Below are 19,672 nucleotides of genomic sequence, written 5' to 3' on the forward strand. Positions count from 1 at the left end.
TACCTGAGCGAGCTCCTAATTCATTATAGTCCTTCACGTCTATTGCTATCTCAGAATTCAGGCCAGCTGATAATACCTAGAATATCAAAATCAACCGCAGGCGGTAGATCCTTCTCCTATTTGGCACCTAAACTCTGGAACAATCTTCCTAGCATTGTTCGGGAAGCAGACACACTCTGTCAGTTTAAATCTAGACTAAAAACGCATTTCTTTAACCTGGCATACACATAACACATTACCAATTTATATTTTCAAATCTGTTAAAGGATTATTAGGCTGCATAAATTAGGTCAGCCGGAACTGGGAACACTTCCTATAACACCTGATGTACTCGTTACATCAGAAGAAGAATGGCATCTACGCTAATATTAGTCTTTCTGGTTATCCCGAGGTTCACCGTAGTCAACCGGATCCAGGCCGTATCCAGGTAAGACCAAGGACCTGCGCCTTGACACGACCACAACGCAGCCCTGAAGTATCAGCAGAGATTGAGTCAACTAGATCATCCACTCTGAGGGCCTCATCGACACAACAGCCACGACACAGTTCCTCAACAGCCGTGATGAATACAATCCTCAATTGGATGGAACTGGAATAAATACTTTGAATGTTGCGATCCTGTCGGACTTATGATAGCTACTTGAATCGTAACAAAGCACTGTTGGCCAGAGGAGAACTGGCCCCCCGACTAAGCCTGGTTTCTCCCAATGTTTTTTTCTCCATTTAAACACCTATTTGCCACTTGTCTGCTACCTGATGTCACCTGATGGAGTTTGGGTTCCTTGCCGCTGTCGCCTTCGGCTTGCTTAGTTGGGGACACTTGACATTTGACTTGACATTTGATATTCAACAGTGCTTTGATCTGCCTGCATTGACACTATTCTTTTAAGAGCTGCTGTGCAGCCAAATAATGTACCAGTTATCAATGTAAAGCTGCTTTGACACAATCTACATTGTAAAAAGCGCTATATAAATAAAGGTGACTTGACTTGACTTGATTGTTTTGGTTATTTTCTATTAGTTTGCGGAGATGCTTGGCCCTGGCTGCTTTTTATAATGGGAAGAGTTGTCTTTCCACGTGATTCTGAAGACCTCTAAACGAGTTTGTCTCCATTTGTGCTCTAGATTACAAGTTTCTCTCTTGATAGCGTGAGTAATACTGTTGTACCATGGTGCAGTATTTTTCTCTCTAACCTTTTTTTATGATAATAATAATAATAATAATAATAATTCCTTACATTTATATAGAGCTTTTCTGGGTACTCAAAGTGCTTTACATATGGAAGGGAGAATCTCCTCAACCACCACCAATGTGCAGCATCCACCTGGATGATGCGACGGCAGCCATATTGCAGCAGAATGCCCACCACACACCAGCTTATTGGTGGAGAGGAGACAGAGTGATGAAGCCAGTTAGTATATGGGGATGATTAGGAAGCCATGATGGACACCCCTACACTTTTCAAAGGACATCCTGGAATTTTTAACGACCACAGAGAGTCAGGACCTCGGTTTAATGTCTCATCCAAAGGACGGTGCTTTTTGACAGTATAGTGTCCCCATCACTATACTGGGGACCCACACAGACCACGGGGTGAGCACCCCCTGCTGGCCTCACTAACACCCCTTCCAGCAGCAACCTAGTTTTCCCAGGAGGTCTCTCATCCAGGTACTAACCAGGCTCAGCCCTGCTTAGCTTCAGTGGGCAACCAGTCTTGGGCTACAGGGTGATATGGCTGCTTGGCCATTTTTAATCTGATGGGTGCAACAGTATCTAATGTACTAAAGAAAATGGTGCACATACTGCTAGTCATATCCTCAAGTTCATTTGTGTGTTTGGGTACAGTGAGCAGCTGAGACAGATCAGGCAGGTTATTTGTGAATTTATCTATAGTTGTCGGGAGAATTGTTCTACCTAATCGATAACGCAGCGCAATATGGCAAATATCAGCAGTATGCAGTATGCATGTTACAAGGTAGTGATCAGTGACATCATCACTTTGCGGTAGAATTTCTATATCGGTAGGATTGGTTCCATGTGATATAATTAAATCTAGTGTATGATTAAGATGGTGAGTGGGTCTAGTGACATTTTGTTTGACCCCAAAAGAGTTTAGTAGATCTGTAAATGCAGCCTATATACTACACACTGCAGTAAGAGTTATAGTATGCCATTCCAGACATAGCCAGAAAGAAACTGTAATAACATCTCCTCCATCAGTAAAACCATCACTGTTATGCTTTTGACACAGACCTACATAGAACATAATCTCAAATGCTGAAGTAAGTGACAAGCCTGCATGTGCAGAATAATGCATTATTCAGACCTAAGTGCACCTGTTGATATCCATTAGTACATCTCAGAGACCTGTGCCATCAGAGGAGGGCCACTGGGGACCAGCAGCTAATTAGGGCACTTCAACTCTGTAAAAGTCATTTGATGACACTGATGTGAGAGATTGATATTCATGCTTCACCTCACTCTCCGTCCACTCGAGCGTGCTGTTTACCTCCCGAAGCAATTAGACACCAAACAGAGAAAGCAACTTATTTGCATTGAAGATACAATACACCACCGTCAGCCTATCAAAATAATCAACGGCTTTCTAAACACTTTCAACAAGGTCAATTTAAACACAAAATCAATAAAGGAGTTTGAATTCACCATTGTTTCCCCTGAGCAGTGTTTATCTGATGTTTTAGGGGAAACTACATATGCAAAAGCTCTGAAAGTTTTAAAAATCAGAAAATGGAATCAGGTAGATATAAAGATAAGTGATGCACAAATTCCCTCAGAAAATCTCATTATTCAGGGGCTGCCTAATTTCACTCTGTGTGAAGGAGTGTCTTAATGACATTGTCTCAGTGAAAATATAGACTTGCTTTCTTTTTCTATTTTTCTTTCATAGCGTTACAGTGTCCTCTAGTGACAGAATAGGCTTTGGAACATTGGCAAGATATGACAATGTGTTGACATTAGACATAAAATAATGTTTTTTTTTTGTTTGTTTGTTTGTTTGGTTTTTTTTAATAATTATAACCTAACAAATTAGCAGTGCCATTGTACCAGACAGTAACACAATGGTACTTTGCTTATACCATGGCAGTACATATTTACACAAAAAAAAAAAATACATTACAGGCAATACAGGCATTACTGTTGCTGTACCAGTACATACACTGTAGTGCTTGTAACGGATTTACATTGAAGTACAAGGGTACTTCAATGTAAATCCATTACAAGCACTAAAGATTCGTCTTTTGTAAGGACAAAAAATGAGTGGCAGTGCCATGATAGAGTGATGGTATCAGATGGCAATACTGTGGTCATTTGAAATATAGCCTACCACTGTACTGAAATTCATGTTCCATGGTATTTAGAAGATACTTCCAAGAATACAATGGTACTACCACAATACATGTCCATAAAATACATGGTTTTACCATAGCAATTTTTAGTATTCTCGAGTAGCAATGAAATGCAATGGAGCATCAGCACCATAATGTTACTATCATTGTACCATAATATCAACAATCTTTTTCTTTCTTTCAAAAATGCTGATCAACTCACTTTTTATTGTGTTAATGAAGCAGGACCTGAAAATGCATTTAGAATTTTTTTTTTTTTTTTGGAAATACCACTTTAAATACCACTTGCTTTTTTGACATGGCACCATGGCACTGGTATTCTTAGAAATATCTTAAAGTGCCATGCAAATAATAATATGTGCTACTATATACAGTCACTTTTTAAATGAACAAGACTTAGATGGCTTATTTATGAATTTATTAAAAAAATAAAAAAGGACAATGTCATTAACAGTTCTATTTTCAAATAAAACAACTGACATATGGTATAAAAAAAGTATTCCAAAATCTACCCACTGGAACCCAGAATAAACATAAATAAATGAAGTCACTGTAAACAGTCATATCTACTAGGGCTGCCTTAAAAAGAACAAATGATTAAAAAAACAAACAAAAAAAAAACAAGAATAATTCCTAAAGTCCAGTAAAACTTTTTTTCCTTTCCCCAGTGAATAGAATTACCCCCCAATAAATTAACACCAGTACAACATCCTACAGCCATTATGGAGTCTCGCACACACAATACAAAACTTTAAAAGAGAGGGAAAAAAACATAGTTGAAGCAAAACCATTCACTCAACACAAACAAAAGAAGTCTGGGCAGCATTTTTTTTTTTTTTTTTTTTTGGTTTCATTAGAATATTAGAATAACGCACTTGTGGTTTCATAACAACAAGACTTTCTAATGTGAAAAACAGACAAATACAGTTTTATATATATATAGTTATATAAATACATCAAAATAGGTTAAAATTGTAAAAACATTCTTAGATTGTTACAAAAACATTAATGCCAAATAAAAGCCTGTGTAAAAACTTCAATAATTTAAACATAAAAAGCAAGCACTCTCACATTATGTTCCAGCCCTGATTACACTATTTTTCTGCTTTAGTTTCACACAGTTTATTCATTTTGTCCATTTGTTCCAGCATCAATGAGTAATTATGCTGGATAAAACTCACTAAAATGTATAAATACTATAAAAATTTATGTACAGTACCCATTATTGTAAATCTGAAGAATAAGTTAGTGTTAAGCGATTTACATTATTTACAGAATTGACTTCCGTGGAAATGAGACTGGAGTGGAAGATCTGGAGTAGCAGAAAATACAGAAGCCACACAGGTGCCAGTCAAGAATGACAGTTACTAAGGCTTTGAAATGTGCCCGCATTTGCCAGTCTTAGTCAATGTCACTGAGGTCACTAACAGGTTCATCTTGGACATGACTCAGATGGTTCATGGCGCGGTTGAAGGCGGTCTGAACAGCCTTGCGGATGGCAGAGGTGCGTCCCTCCATCATTTTAATCTTGTCGATGGTTTTGTCAATACCGAGAGGAACCATCTTGGATTTAGGAAGCCACTGCCTGGAGAAGGAAAACAGCGCATGCACACACACACACACACACATTTGTTTAAAGTAAAGTAACTTGTTTATTTGTTCTTATTTAATTATTTCCTTGTTTAATTGTCTTTAATAATGTTTAAACTTCATTAGGCAAGTAGTTCTTGCTGTGGTATCAAAATTGGAATAGTGAACTGTGACATTTAACATTTTGGTGTCGCAGCAGTGGCAGTGAAAATCGTGGCAGGGCAAATACAAACTTAATATTCAACAATTTTACTGATCTGCCTGCATTGACACCATTGTATAGAACTGAACTGAGCTGAGCTGGATGATGACATCATTGTTTTTCCAGAGCTGCTGTATAGATAATTGAACTAAATTAATAGCTAATGATTTTTACAACGGAAATAAATCAATACAGAACTTACTAAAGCTGGACAATGACACTATTTTCTTCTAGAGCTGCTGTACAGCCAAAAAAAAAAAAAAAAAAAAAAGCATTACCTAATTTATGCAGCCTAATAATCCTTTAACAGATTTGAAAATATAAATTGGTAATGTGTTATGTGTATGCCAGGTTAAAGAAATGCGTTGTTGCATTATTTTCCTGTTATCACTGTAAAGCTGCTTTGAAACAATCTGCACTGTTAAAAAAAAAAAAAAACACGCTATATAAATGAACTTGACAAATTTGAACCAACTGGCCCAGCAGTAAAAAAAAAAAAAATTCTGTTGAGCCCATATGGTGTTTTTAGCATGTCAGTGCTACACACAATATTCTATATTTATGCTTTGTAAAATACCTAGAGCAGTGACAAAATATTATTTGTAAATTACAGCTGGTCATGTAATGGCAACATAGCAGTGTCCATTAGGGGGCAACCCCCTCCATGTAGAAAACAGCTTTTTCTAGAAAATTGACATCTCTGGAGTGTTCATCTTATGTGAGATCATTTTAATAATATTTATCATAAGTGCTGTTCTTTCTTTATATGTAAAACTTGTTAATTAGTAAAAACAATTACTGAGCAGTAACTGAAAGGCAGCTGCACAATTTGAGAGATATTGTTGTCTGTAGCACAACAAGGACAAGTTAACTACAAATGTTCTATACTTAGAAGAACTGTTAGAAGAACTCTAAGCAATAGTAATAGTGATGCTTGACTTGGCAAACACCAATAAATAACCTCTAAAAATCTCACCAGCTACGTTTGTTGTCAAAGAAGAGAACAAGGTAAAGTTTCTCTTCAGACTTGTACTGCATCTGTTCTCCGATTCGTAGCACATCCAGTGGGGGCATTGGGATAGAGACTCCATTGTGCTGGCACCCCACTCGTGGCATATGAGGGTCTATGATCTGTAACAAAACAATAACTTTAAAAAACATGATGACAATCATGGAAACAATCCTGGAAGTAAAATGACAAGGGCTGCTCCCTAATAGTCAACCAAGCGTTAGTTGATGAAAAAAGGCTTGGTCGGCAAAATTTTAATTAGCTGGTTGGTCACAATAGAAAAAAGCTCCACAGGAGTGGCGAAGTCACGCAGTCCATGATGGATAAATCGTTAACATGGCTAGTCCATGTAGTAATTTTGTCCGGTAGGAAATCCAAAGTGTAGTAGCCTAACATTAGACACTTTCCATGGCCATTCACTTTAACATTAATCTAGATAAGTTTGCGCTATTATTAGACACACATCCAATTGTTCGTGCAGAGTGCGAAAGGCAATTTAGTACCGCGCTAACAGCATGATGTTTTATTTAACGTGCATTTCTCCGTATAGGCTATACTGCAGAGATAATGAGTCCTTGAAACACAAACCATTTTCTGATGGTTATTATACATTTTTCAACTTTAAAAAGTTTGAATGAACTTCATCTAGTGAGTTTTAATTTGCCAACCTTATTTTAGTCTCAGCTTCAATCTGCACACAGATGGACTCAGTCCGTGCCCTAACCATCTGATGCATAATGCACATGAAACTGAAAAGCATCTAGTAAGATTTAAAAAAGATTTAACCGATCGGCTGTATGCCCTGACTCCCAACTTGTGGTTGGGAGTGAGGGCATCAAGAAACTGTTGTGTGACAAGTGCCAAGGTTTGCAAGGTTAGCAACATCAAATTCTTGAAAGATATTGGGAGTTTTGTTTGAGAATACAGCCAAAAGCCCAGGTATAATTGGCTTTCTACTTTCCACTCTATCTTGTGCCAAGTTTAGCATACAAGCCTTTCAAAGTATACTCCACTGACTGAGTGTGGCGGGACATGTTCAGCACATGCTGATGGATTGTGCCGATGATAAAAATGTGCTGATATACACTGTCCGATAACTGATAACTTAGTGTCGTGTTTTAAAATGTTTTGGCATTGTATCTAAGGCTTTATAATAACATTCAAAAAAATGAAGGAAACAAAAAAGTAAATACACTGCTGCACTCAGAGTCCAGCCAAATGAGCATGTAATCCAGAACTATTAATAATATTTTTCTAAGACCTGATTACACGACAGCTGCCTAACTGAGAAGTGCTCCTAAAAATCCAAGGAAAATTATGAATCCAGTTTATATTTTGGAATATTATAGAAAGCATGGGAGATGCATTAGGAATGACCCAAAATTTCAGCCACATAAAAATTTCATCTGAAAATGCAAAAAAAAGAAAAAAAAAGAAAAGAAAAAGAAAATTCTTGCCCGAATTTTTAAACAGAAACCATTACTTTAAAATTCAATAACAAAAACAAATGACATGGATAAAAAGTGTGAAATGACCTGTTTTAAATAAACATTGACTAATAATAGATGCTATATTGATGGCAATAAAATTGAGCAGTTGAGACATGCACACCGACTTTCTCTCTCTCTATATGTGCGTGTAAGAGGAGAGACTCTCATGGAGAAATCCAAACAAACAAGTTCAACAACACAAAGATTCAGCACTAAAGCTTATGAAAGCATACTGCGATTAAAATTAAATTTAGGTCCCTGATCGTTTAATACTTAGTTATTAGTGCTTTAATAAAAAGAAGTGTTGATTCTCACTTGTGCAAAGGCTGTTTAACTCTAAATTAATGCTATACATGATAGAAGAGAAACAATGTCACATGTTTTACTTGTGTCTATAAATGTCAAAACTTTGACAACTATAAGTATTATAAAGAATGAATAAAACCTAACGGCCTGGTTTCACAGACAGGACTTAGATTAAGCCAGGATTAGGCCTTAGTTTAGTTTTTTTTTTTCAGGACATTTAAGTAGCTTTTACAAACGTGCCTTGGAAAAAAACATCTTGAGACAAAACAATGGCACTGTCATATTTTAAAGGGTTAGTTCACCCAAAAATGAAATTTCTGTCATTAAGTACTCACCCTCATGTCGTCCCAAACCTGTAAGACCTTTGTTCATCTTCCGAACACAAATTAAAGGGTTAGTTCACCCAAAAATGAAATTTCTGTCATTAATTACTCACCTTCATGTCGTTCCACACCCATTTTAATCCTCCATTGAAAGCAACAAAATTACCATCATTCAAGGTCCAGAGAAGTAGTAAAAACATCGATAAAATAGTCAACGTGACTACAGTGGTTCAACCTTAATGTAATGAAGCGATGAGAATACTTTTTGTGCGCAAAAACAAAACTAATTAACTTTTTTTAACAATTTGAACGGTCATACGCAGTGAACGACGTAGTGAACGCAGTGCAGGCTTCCGTGTTTACGTCCGAACGCCGTCTCAGTATTGGCTGACACTGTACACGTGAGCAGCACGACGCATACATGTGATGGTGACGCAGGAGCCAGCCAATAATGAATCGGCGTTCGGACCTAGAATGCGGAAGCTCTGAACTGCATTCACTATATCAACTGCATATGACAACAGTTCAAATTGTTGAATAAAGTTGTTATTTTAGTTTTGTTTTTGCGCACAAAAAGTATTCTCGTCGCTTCGTAACATTAAGGTTGAACCTCTGTAGTCACGTTAACTATTTTAACGACGTCTTTACTACGAAGGTCTTACGGGTTTGGGATGATAAGAGGATGAGTACTTAAAGTTCACCCAAAAAGGAAAATTCTGTCATCATTTACTTACCCTCAAGTAGTTCAAAACCTGTATGAATTTCTTTGTTCTGCTGAACACAAAGGAAGATATTTGGAAGAATGTCAGTAACCAAACCCCCCATTGACTACCATATTTATTTTTCCTACTATGGTAGTAAATGGGGAGCAAAATCTGTTTGGTTACTGACATTCTTGCAACTATCCCTTTAATGAAAGAAATTTCATTTTAGGGTGAACTAACCCTTTAAGATATGTGAGTGCGAGTTGCTTTCAGTTAAGCTCAAACATGCATTTTAGTCTGGAACTAGGCTTAAGCTTTGTCTGTGAAACCAGGGATCATGACAATTTATGTTCTTGGGTTTTTAAAAGCAGTTTTCTGTAGATGGGTTTCATGAGTATCAGTAGATAGAAAATAGGGAAGCTTGCAGGATTAATAAGAAGAAATTGTGAGAGAGAGAGAGAGAGAGTGAAAGACAAGACTGTAAGACTGAAGCCACAAGCACCAAGTAGAGTGGCCAAAAGAGCATAAGCTCTTTTACATTTTTACAGTTTACATTTTATGTTAACTATGCAGGAAGGTGGTGCTCAAGGAAAAGGACTGGACACGTTTGCACTACAGACACGACTCCCAAGACCTCCACTGTCTCCTTTACATGGATGAGAATAAGGGAGGAAGAAAGGAAGAGAGAGAGAGAAATAGCAAGTTTCTACACATGCACACTCAGACTCACCAGGGCAGGGTAGGAGGGGTATCCACTACATTTAGCCCAAACTAGTTTGAGAGGCTCCAGCATAACTGTTGCAGCACTAGTGGGCATCCAAATACTGCTGTTGCCAACTTCTATGAAAGCAGGAATATCAACAACCAAGTTATGATGGTGCAAACACTCAACCATGATACTGTCAATTACTTCACAGTTAAGGCTATTAAATTTCCATTAGGGCTTAGTGATTGCCAGAACAAAAAAAATTTTTTCAAAAACTATCTAACAGCTATGACAATTAGATTCATAATATTTAATGCAAAAAGTAGAACAAAGTTAAATGTTTAAAATAATCAAGGCACATTTTCATGCATGTGGACATACAGTAGTTTTTATTAAAAAAATTAGTTCTGGTTCTTTAACCTGCCTAGAAGAGAGGCATCCCAATTGTGTCTAATGTCAACGCTGCAACTAGAGCTGCATAATTCTGGATAAATTGAGAATCTCTATTGAACCAATTTATCTGTGATCTCTGTTATTTTGCATAAATAGAGATCACGATTATTTTACCATTCTGAAGAAAAATGTTCATTTGATTTACAAAAACTGATCATTAGGCTACTAAACAAAATAACATGTAATTTACTTGAAGTTCAGACAAAAATAAATCAAAAATATACATTAAAAGTTTACACACAATATTTAGCTTACACCATTTGAAGGTAGTCTGCCAATAACATTAAAGTGTAAAAGCCTAGCCATGTTTGTTTACATAGAAATAAAACATTATTAAAAAACATACATTAGTGTTTGGATATATATATATATATATAAAAAAAAAATCACAGTGCTTCTGTTTGTAATATGCAAATTAAAACTGTTTGTGAAGCAGCACAAGCAAGCACTATAAGAGTGCATAGGTGTTTGAATCAAGATTTCAATCTTTTATTGATTATTGTGAAGCTTAAACTGGAGCATATCTGTATTTGGTCCCTGATTGTCTTCATTTGGAACTACAGTGGTGCAGGGATGACGTAAAAACCTGAAAGATTAATTTGCTGCTGGTTCCCTCGAGATTTTTCTGAGGTTTTCCATTAATGAGTAAAATAAAGCCTGTTGTAAACATAACTTGACGACACTTTGATGTTTTTTTCTACAACGTAAATTACACACACTCATAATGAAGCTGTTATGTTTATTTTTGAAAATGTATGTTTCTAATAATTAACTAGATAAGATTGTTTGGGGTGTGAGTGTGTGCAGTGTACATTGTAGAACAAAACTAAAAAAACATTATAAAACCCCATAAGAAAATCTTAATGGAACCAATGGCAAATTAGTCTTCCAGGTTCTGATGTCATCCCTGCACCATTCTCTTTTGGTTGGCAATGATAAATAAAATAGCCAACTTGCAATATACAATACTAACTTATTTATAGAAATGTTGTATAAAAACAATATCACACTCATAATTGTGAATATCAGCACAGCTGTGAATTACACTTTTCATTGATTGCAATGGACATTTTGCACAGGTGTTAAACACAGACAGTGTTCAATCAACCATGGCAAACACATCAGTAAAAACAATAGAGATGGATGGATACCTACCAGCAGCTATTCTAGCAGCTTTGGCGAAGTTTCTACTCTCGATGCAAGCAATAATCTCACTCTTGTCCTCCACTGTGTTCCTCCGGATGAGGGCTGGCTTTCCCTTCCCACACTTCGGAAGATTAAGTGCGATACTGCTAAAAACAGATGAGAAAACATGATGGTGTGGTGTGGGAGATGAGATCAAAAATTGACAAAAAGCCTTAACATGAAAATAAGAATAGTGCAGGGATACAGGGATGTGTATTTTGACTACTTAAGCAATTGACAGATAAATCAGCCGAGTACTCGAGTACTTTTGGGTGCATATGTGTTCCTGTAGCTCATACACTTGAGCATGGTGCTAACAATGCCAAGGTCATGGGTTTGATTCCAAAGGGATGCATGAACTGATAAAAATGCTTTGGATGAAATGAGCAAATATAAATATGTTCCAAACAGAACACTGGTGCTGACCTGTACTGAATGTTATACAGTTGCTGTCCCAACTCTAACCAACCGGACCACAGTGTACTGCTCAATATAGTACTGCTTTTCAATACAGTGCAACGGGAAAAAGTTTATAAAAAGATTGTAATGATCCATATGAATCGAGAGGTTTAGTCCAAATTTCCTGAAGAAACACAATCTCTTTATATGATGAACAGATTTAATTTAGGCTTTTATTCACATATAAACATTCATTAACGCACACATCAGTTGTGGAAAACGGAAGCTCAAGCATGTTTGCTTAATGCGTGCGAGAACCAATGAGGGTCATTCTCGTGTGTTACGCAGCACGTTTGAGCTTCCGCAAGAGGTTTGTTCTCACACGTAAGGCAGGTTCGGTTGAGCTTCTGATTGTTCGCTGATCAATGTTTATGTGTGAATAAAAGCCTAAATTAAATCTGTTCATCATATAAAGCGACTGAGTCTCTTCCGAAAATTTTTGGGTGAACTAACACTTTAATAATCTAAGCCCTGTCTGTGAAACTGGGCCTGTGTCCCAGGCATTTGGAAAATAAATAACCAAACATAAAAGGCACTAATATTTTCCAGGGAAGAAAAAAAAACATTTATATTTAATGTACTCCACATTATTTTATTATTATTTTTTTTTTTGTCTAATTTTACTTTAATTAAAGGTTTGATTTTTGTGAATATTCTGAATCAAAGACTAATAAAAACTGAAAAAAACTTTGTTTACTGAATGAGAAAGTTGAAAGAAAATGTGAAAGAATGTGAATTGTCACATGACAAACATTGCCAGAATTAAGCACCCGTGATATTTCAATTTGTTTATAAACCAGTCAAACAACTGCCATTGAATTTTTTTTCCCCTTGGAATGTATAAGAGAAACTGTATATTATAGTTCAGTAATTGGACACCATTTCTTTTGTCTTCACTAGTTAATTTTAAATGTTCCTGCAATGTACAAAAACAGTTGTTCGAGAGACTACATGAGATAAGCACAATGCTATTGAAAATAGTTTTAGATGGGACATGTCACACCAGTACATCACCCTCTCAAAAGTACTTAGTCAACTACCCACCTGCTGCTGGAAGACATGCTGGATTCAGATGCGCACCTACGACGAGGCTCCAACTGCCTGCTAGAAGACAACTCCTTCTCCGGATTCAGACCAAAACCGTTTGACAGCCCTGACAGACAAGGAAGAAGGAGAAATAGCAATTTGGCCTCTTACAAAAGTGCTAACGCTATTAATTTGCATTTATATCAATCACAACGGTCTTGCCCTTTTTGACACTTTTCCTGCAGATTCTACCTGTGTCCAGCCGTTTGATGGGCAATTCGTCCTTGCCACTGTCCCCACTGGCACTCCGTGGCCTTTTCCTGGTGTGGAGCAGCGTCTCCAGACGTGGTATGACGACTGACAGGAATGTTTTTGTACCTAGCCGAGAACTGCCCTTGGGAGTTTCACCATCATTCATAGGCTTATGAGGGCTTGTGCTTTTTGATTTGCAGAAAAGCACAGAAGTCCGTCGGTTTACTGGGCTTGATGGCTCAGCCAGAGTTGATGTAGCTACTACACTGACATCGCTGTCCTCTATCTGCAGATGGGAGTGTCCATTGAGTGGTTGGGAAATGCCATCCCTTTGATGTTGGTGTTTGTCGGGACAGTTTTCAATAGGTTTCAGTGTGGGTGGCTCAGAGTGACTTTCCGCGTTAATGAGGGGCAGCAGAGAAACAGATGGCTCAAGCTTAGGTGGGACAGATTTATCACCTGCCATGAAACAAGGAGATACTGTCATATAAACTGCCAGTGCATGGCAGAAGAAATTCAGAGAAAACAAACTAGATTTGTACATTTTCTCAGAAAAATATGAGCTGTATTGTGGGTGGTTGCCCAGGCAATGCTATTCAATTGCTTATGTGTGTTTTCAGCACAATGCCATGCAGTAGCTAGGGCAGGGATCCTCAATTATCCTGCTCCTGAAGGGCCACTGTCATGCAAAATTTGGTTTCAACCATGATCAAACTCATCTGCTTGTAATTTTCTAGCAATCCTGAAGACCATGATTAGCTTGTTCAGGTATGTTTGATTAGGGTTGAAGCAGGACAGTGGCACACCAGGAACATGGGTTCCCTGTACTATTCTTAGGGTTTTGCTATGTGGTTGCTGTATGTAAATACACTAAATACAAGTTTCAAAGGTGTTCCAAAGAGTGTTCCATAGTAGGGCTGCACAATACTGGCAAAAATTGACATTTTGTTTTTCTGTGATATACATATTGCTGTATGATAAAAAAAAATTAATAAATAAAAATACAGGAATTTTCACCAGATGACAAATACAGGTACATCTCAATAAATTAGAATGTCGTGGAAAAGTTCATTTATTTCATTAATTCAAAAATTGTGGAACTCGTGTATTAAATAAATTCAATACACAGACTGAAGTACTTTAAGTCTTTGGTTCTTTTAATTGTGATGATTTTGGCTCACATTTAACAAAAACCCACCAATTCCCTATCTCAATAAATTAGAATACTTCATAAGATCAATTAAAAAAAAAAAAAAGATATTTTAAACAGAAATGTCAGGCTTCTGAAAAGTATGTTCATTTCTATGCACTCAATACTTGGTTGGGCCTCCTTTTGCATGAATTACTGCATCAATGCAGCCTGGCATGGAGGCAATCAGCCTGTGGCACTGCTCAGGTGTAATGGAAGCCTAGGTTGCTTTGATAGCGGCCTTCAGGTCATCTGCATTGTTGAGTCTGGTGTCTCTCATCTTCCTCTTGACAATACCCCATAGATTCTCTATGGGGTTCAGGTCAGGCAGTTTGCTGGCCAATCAAGCACAGTAACACCATGGTCATTGAACCAGCTTTTGGTACCTTTGGCAGTATGGGCAGGTGCCAAATCTTGCTGGAAAATGAAATTAGCATCTCCATAAAGCTTGTCAGCAGAAGGAAGCATGAAGTGCTCTAAAATTTCCTGGTAGATGGCTGTGTTGACTGTGGACTTCAGAAAACACAGTGGACCAACACCAGCAGATGACATGGCAGCCCAAATCATCACTGACTGTGGAAACTTCACACTGGACTTCAAGCAACATGGTTTCTGTGCCTCTCCACTCTTCCTCCAGACTCTGGGACCTTGATTTCCAAATGAAATGCAAAATTTACTTTCATCTGAAAAGAGGACATTGGACCACTGAGCAACAGTCCAGTTCTTTTTCTCCTTAGCCCAGGTAAGCAATCTGACATTGTCTTTGGTTCCGAAGTGGCTTGGTACATGGAATGTGACAGTTGTAACCCATTTCCTGAAGACGTCTGTGTGTGGTGGCTCTTGATGCACTGACTCCAGCTTCCACTCCTTTTGAAGCTCTCCTAAGTTCTTAAATCGGCTTCACCTGACAATCTTCTCAAGCCTGCGGTCATTCCTTTCACTTGTACACCTTTTCCTACCACACTTTTTCCTTCCAGTCAACTTTACATGAATATGCTTTGGCACAGCACTCTGCGAACAGCCAGCTCTTTCAGCAATGACCCTTTGTGGCTTACCCTCATTGTAGAGGGTCTTGATGATCGTCTTCTGGACAACTATCAAGTCAGCAGACTTCCCCATGACTGCTGTTGGGATTACTGACCTAAACCCAGTATTTATACCCTGAGAATGGTAATTTAATAGAACTTGAAATTAAATATTCTAATAATTTGAGATACTGATTTTTTAATTTTGATGAGCAGCAAGCTGTAATCATCAAAATGAAAACAAAAAAGTCTGGAAATATTTTACTTTATGTCTAATAAATCTAGAATATATTTAAGTTTTACTTTTTGAATTAAATTAGAGAAAAAAACACTTTTTCATGATATTCTAATTTATTGAGATGCACCTGTAGCTCTGTTTGGAAATTTTGTAGGGGAATGCATCTTACGGGGTTTGGAACGACACGTGGGTGAGTAATTAATGACAGAATTTTCATTTTTGTGTGAACTAACCCTTTAAAGTAAACATTCACCCATAACTTTACTGATTATTTACTCACCCCAAGGCCATCCAAGATATAAATGACTTTCCTTCCTCAGCCGAAGAGAAATTAAAGGGTTAGTTCACCCAAAAATGAAAATAATGTCATTTATTACTCGCCTTCATGTCGTTCTACACCCATAAGGCCTTCGAAAAAAACAAAATAACGACTTTTCAACGATATCTAGTGATGGCCGATTTCAAAACACTGCTTCGAATCTTTTGTTTCAAATCAGTGATTCAGAGCGCCAAAGTCATGTGATTTCAGCAGTTTGGCATTTTGACACGCGATCCGAATCAATGATTTGAAACAAAAGATTCATAAAGATTCAAAGTAGTGTTTTGAAAACGGCCATCACTAGATATCGTTGAAAAGTCATTATTTTTTTATTTTTTTTGGCGCACAAAAGGTTCTCTCGTCGCTTTATAATATTACGATTGAACCACTGAACTCACATGAACTGTTTTAAATATGTTTTGAGTACCTTTCTGGATCTTGAGAAGTTCAATGACATTGTTGTCTATAGAGGCCTCACTGAGCCATCGGATTTAATAAAAAAATAACTTAATTTGTGTTCTGAAGATGAACGAAGGCCTTACGGGTGTAGAACGACATGAGGGTGAGTAATAAACGACATTATTTTCATTTTGGGTGAACTAACCCTTTAAAGGACCCTTTAAACCCTTTAAAGGGTTAGTTCACCCCAAAATGAAAATTGTGTCAATAATTACTCACCCTCATGTCATTCCAAACTCGTAAGACTATCGTTCATCTTCGAAACATAAATGAAGATCTTTTTGATGACAGAATGCTGTCAGATTTCCTTCCACAGACTGCCTTTGCAACAAACTTTGACGCTTCAAAAAGTTTATAAAGAAATTGGAAAACTAATCCATATGAATAGAGCGGTTTAGTTAGAATTTTCTGAAGAGACTCGATCGCTTGTTATGAATGGATTTAATTTAGGCTTTTACTCGTATGTAAACATTGATCAGTGAACATAAGCAGAAGCTCAACAGATCCTGAATAATGCAGAAGATTCCTCTTCGGGAAGCTCAAATGTGCTGTTTAACACACGAGAATGAACCTCACTGGTTACGCAGCACGTTTGTCACAACATGCATGTCTTTCATTTTGCAAAAGAACTGAGGTGTTCTGCTACTTGTGTGTGTGGATCTGTGAATTGTGTGTAGTGTTTTGACAAAATTAGCCTTGTTTTTAAAAATTGTGCTTAAGCAATCGTAAAAAACTGTAAGACTGGACTCAAGAACTTTCACAGCAAAACCATGCATTAAAATGATAAATCAACAAGCCTGGACTAGAGACAATGAAGTAAGGGGACAGAATGCCATTTGCCTAATTATCGCTCCTCATCTATTCTGGGCTTTTCTCTCCCTCTAGTCCACTAGGCTCAGTTCATTAATAGTTTACTCATAAAACCAAAAGTTCACTTAGAATTCTTATATACCACATATAATGTAATAATCTTGTAGACTTGTGCCGATATTCGGTAATGCGATATATCGCGATAATTAAAATGCACTTCAAAATACTGTAAATAATAATTACCAATTATCAAATTTTTTTTATAATGCATTTAAGAATATTTTCCCATCAACCGTATAAAATGCACAACACCGCTGTATCCTCCGTCAAAAGAACACGCGCTCAGATGTAAACAAGCCCAACGTGTATGAGAAGCACATGGCGGAACGAGTGAAGGAGACGCGCTGAATGAAAGTGCACGTTCACTCTCTGACAGCAGAGGGCGCTGATGGAACCATGCAGCGGTTACCCCGGAAACCCCGCAAACAAAGCAACTGCGCTAGTGAAGTTTTTAAAATGCTTCAAACAGCTTAAACTGGACTACAACATGCCCTAATGATTAGAAATGTTCTGATTATTTGTTATTGTTCAGTAAACTTTGATACATACGGCTTCATTCGTTAACATGTTAATTCATTATTACCAAACTGACAATGAAAAATACTTATAAAGCATTAATTATTCTTAGTTAATGTTAACTTCTTAGTTACTGTTTAATAACATTACTAAAATCAAAAGAACTTATTTAATGGATCTGAGATAATACTAACAATGATCAGTTGTATTTCTTAACTAACATTAACAAAAAATAATACTTTCTGTAACAAATTTAGCTATTGTTTAAACTTAGTTAATGCATTAAATGGATTAAATAATGAGATCTTATTGTAAAGTGTTACCTGTTGTTCTTTATAGCCTAATTGCACTTTAATCTGTTTGAAAATTTTACTTTATATATATTTTTGTGTATTGTATTTAAACATTCAGAGTTTTTTTATTACAAAAAGAGTTCTTAAACCTGTTATACTATGACGACACTTTTTTTGCAACTTATTTCAATATCGTGATAATACCGTATACCGTGATAAAAGCTTCAGCAATTAATCGCAACACGAAAATTTGATACCGTCACATGCCTATAATCTTGTCATGATATGTTTCAGTGCGATTAGTTAGAACTGTCTCAATTATCTATATCTATAATCTGGGACCTGTTGATTTTTGTCAATCGCTGACTTAGTGAGTGAAAACTACACTTTTTGCACGAGCAAGAATAAAGTGGTCAACTTAAAGGTATGAGCAACGATTGACTAAGATCAGGCTGACAAGTTTGTATATATATATATATATATATATATATATATATACAGTGGGTACGGAAAGTATTCAGACCCCCTTAAATTTTTCACTCTTTGTTATATTGCAGCCATTTGCTAAAATCATTTAAGTTCATTTTTTCCCTCATTAATGTACACACAGCACCCCATATTGACAGAAAAACACAGAATTGTTGACATTTTTGCATATTTATTAAAAAAGAAAAGCTGAAATATCACATGGTCCTAAGTATTCAGACCCTTTGCTCAGTATTTAGTAGAAGCACCCTTTTGATCTAATACAGCCATGAGTCTTTTTGGGAAAGATGCAACAAGTTTTTCACACCTGGATTTGGAGATCCTCTGCCATTCCTCCTTGCAGATCCTCTCCAGTTCTGTCAGGTTGGATTGTAAACGTTGGTGGACAGCCATTTTTAGGTCTCTCCAGAGATGCTCAATTGGGTTTAAGTCAGGGCTCTGGCTGGGCCATTCAAGAACAGTCACGGAGTTGTTGTGAAGCCACTCCTTCGTTATTTTAGCTGTGTGCTTAGGGTCATTGTCTTGTTGGAAGGTAAACCTTCGGCCCAGTCTGAGGTCCTGAGCACTCTGGAGAAGGTTTTCGTCCAGGATATCCCTGTACTTGGCCGCATTCATCTTTCCCTCGATTGCAACCAGTCGTCCTGTCCCTGCAGCTGAAAAACACCCCCACAGCATGATGCTGCCACCACCATGCTTCACTGTTGGGACTGTATTGGACAGGTGATGAGCAGTGCCTGGTTTTCTCCACACATACCGCTTTGAATTAAGGCCAAAACATTTCTATCTTGGTCTCATCGGACCAGAAAATCTTATTTCTCACCATCTTTAGCAAACTCCATGTGGGCTTTCATGTGTCTTGCACTGAGGAGAGGCTTCCGTCGGGCCACTCTGCCATAAAGCCCCGACTGGTGGAGGGCTGCAGTGATGGTTGACTTTCTACAACTTTCTCCCATCTCCCGACTGCATCTCTGGAGCTCAGCCACAGTGATCTTTGGGTTCTTCTTTACCTCTCTCACCAAGGCTCTTCTCCCCCGATAGCTCAGTTTGGCCGGACGGCCAGCTCTAGGAAGGGTTCTGGTCGTCCCAAACGTCTTCCATTTAAGGATTATGGAGGCCACTGTGCTCTTAGGAACCTTAAGTGCAGCAGAAATTTTTTTGTAACCTTGGCCAGATCTGTGCCTTGCCACAATTCTGTCTCTGAGC

The 19,672-nt window shown here is 37.5% G+C and overlaps 1 protein-coding gene across 4 annotated transcripts in view; it reads right to left on the reverse strand.

Moving 5' to 3' along the window:
• Nucleotides 1-3,769: 3,769 nt before the first annotated feature.
• brd1a (bromodomain containing 1a) overlaps nucleotides 3,770-19,672 on the reverse strand; it is a 29,270-nt gene continuing 13,367 nt past the window's right edge. Inside the window, exons 8-13 of one of the 4 annotated variants that reach the window (XM_051890135.1) lie at nucleotides 13,075-13,533; nucleotides 12,841-12,949; nucleotides 11,308-11,441; nucleotides 9,724-9,833; nucleotides 6,138-6,292; nucleotides 3,770-4,954 (exon numbers count right to left, since the gene is read on the reverse strand). In XM_051890135.1, coding sequence (XP_051746095.1) covers nucleotides 4,771-4,954; nucleotides 6,138-6,292; nucleotides 9,724-9,833; nucleotides 11,308-11,441; nucleotides 12,841-12,949; nucleotides 13,075-13,533 — 1,151 coding nt within the window. In that variant the 3' untranslated portion in view covers nucleotides 3,770-4,770. Of the gene's footprint in view, nucleotides 4,955-6,137; nucleotides 6,293-9,723; nucleotides 9,834-11,307; nucleotides 11,445-12,840; nucleotides 12,950-13,074; nucleotides 13,534-19,672 lie in introns of all 4 variants that reach the window. The other 3 variants (XM_051890134.1, XM_051890137.1, XM_051890136.1) reach the window with 3 other exon arrangements.

The sequence above is a fragment of the Ctenopharyngodon idella genome, chromosome 4, assembly GCF_019924925.1.
Source record: "Ctenopharyngodon idella isolate HZGC_01 chromosome 4, HZGC01, whole genome shotgun sequence".
Taxonomy (NCBI): Eukaryota; Metazoa; Chordata; class Actinopteri; order Cypriniformes; family Xenocyprididae; genus Ctenopharyngodon; species Ctenopharyngodon idella.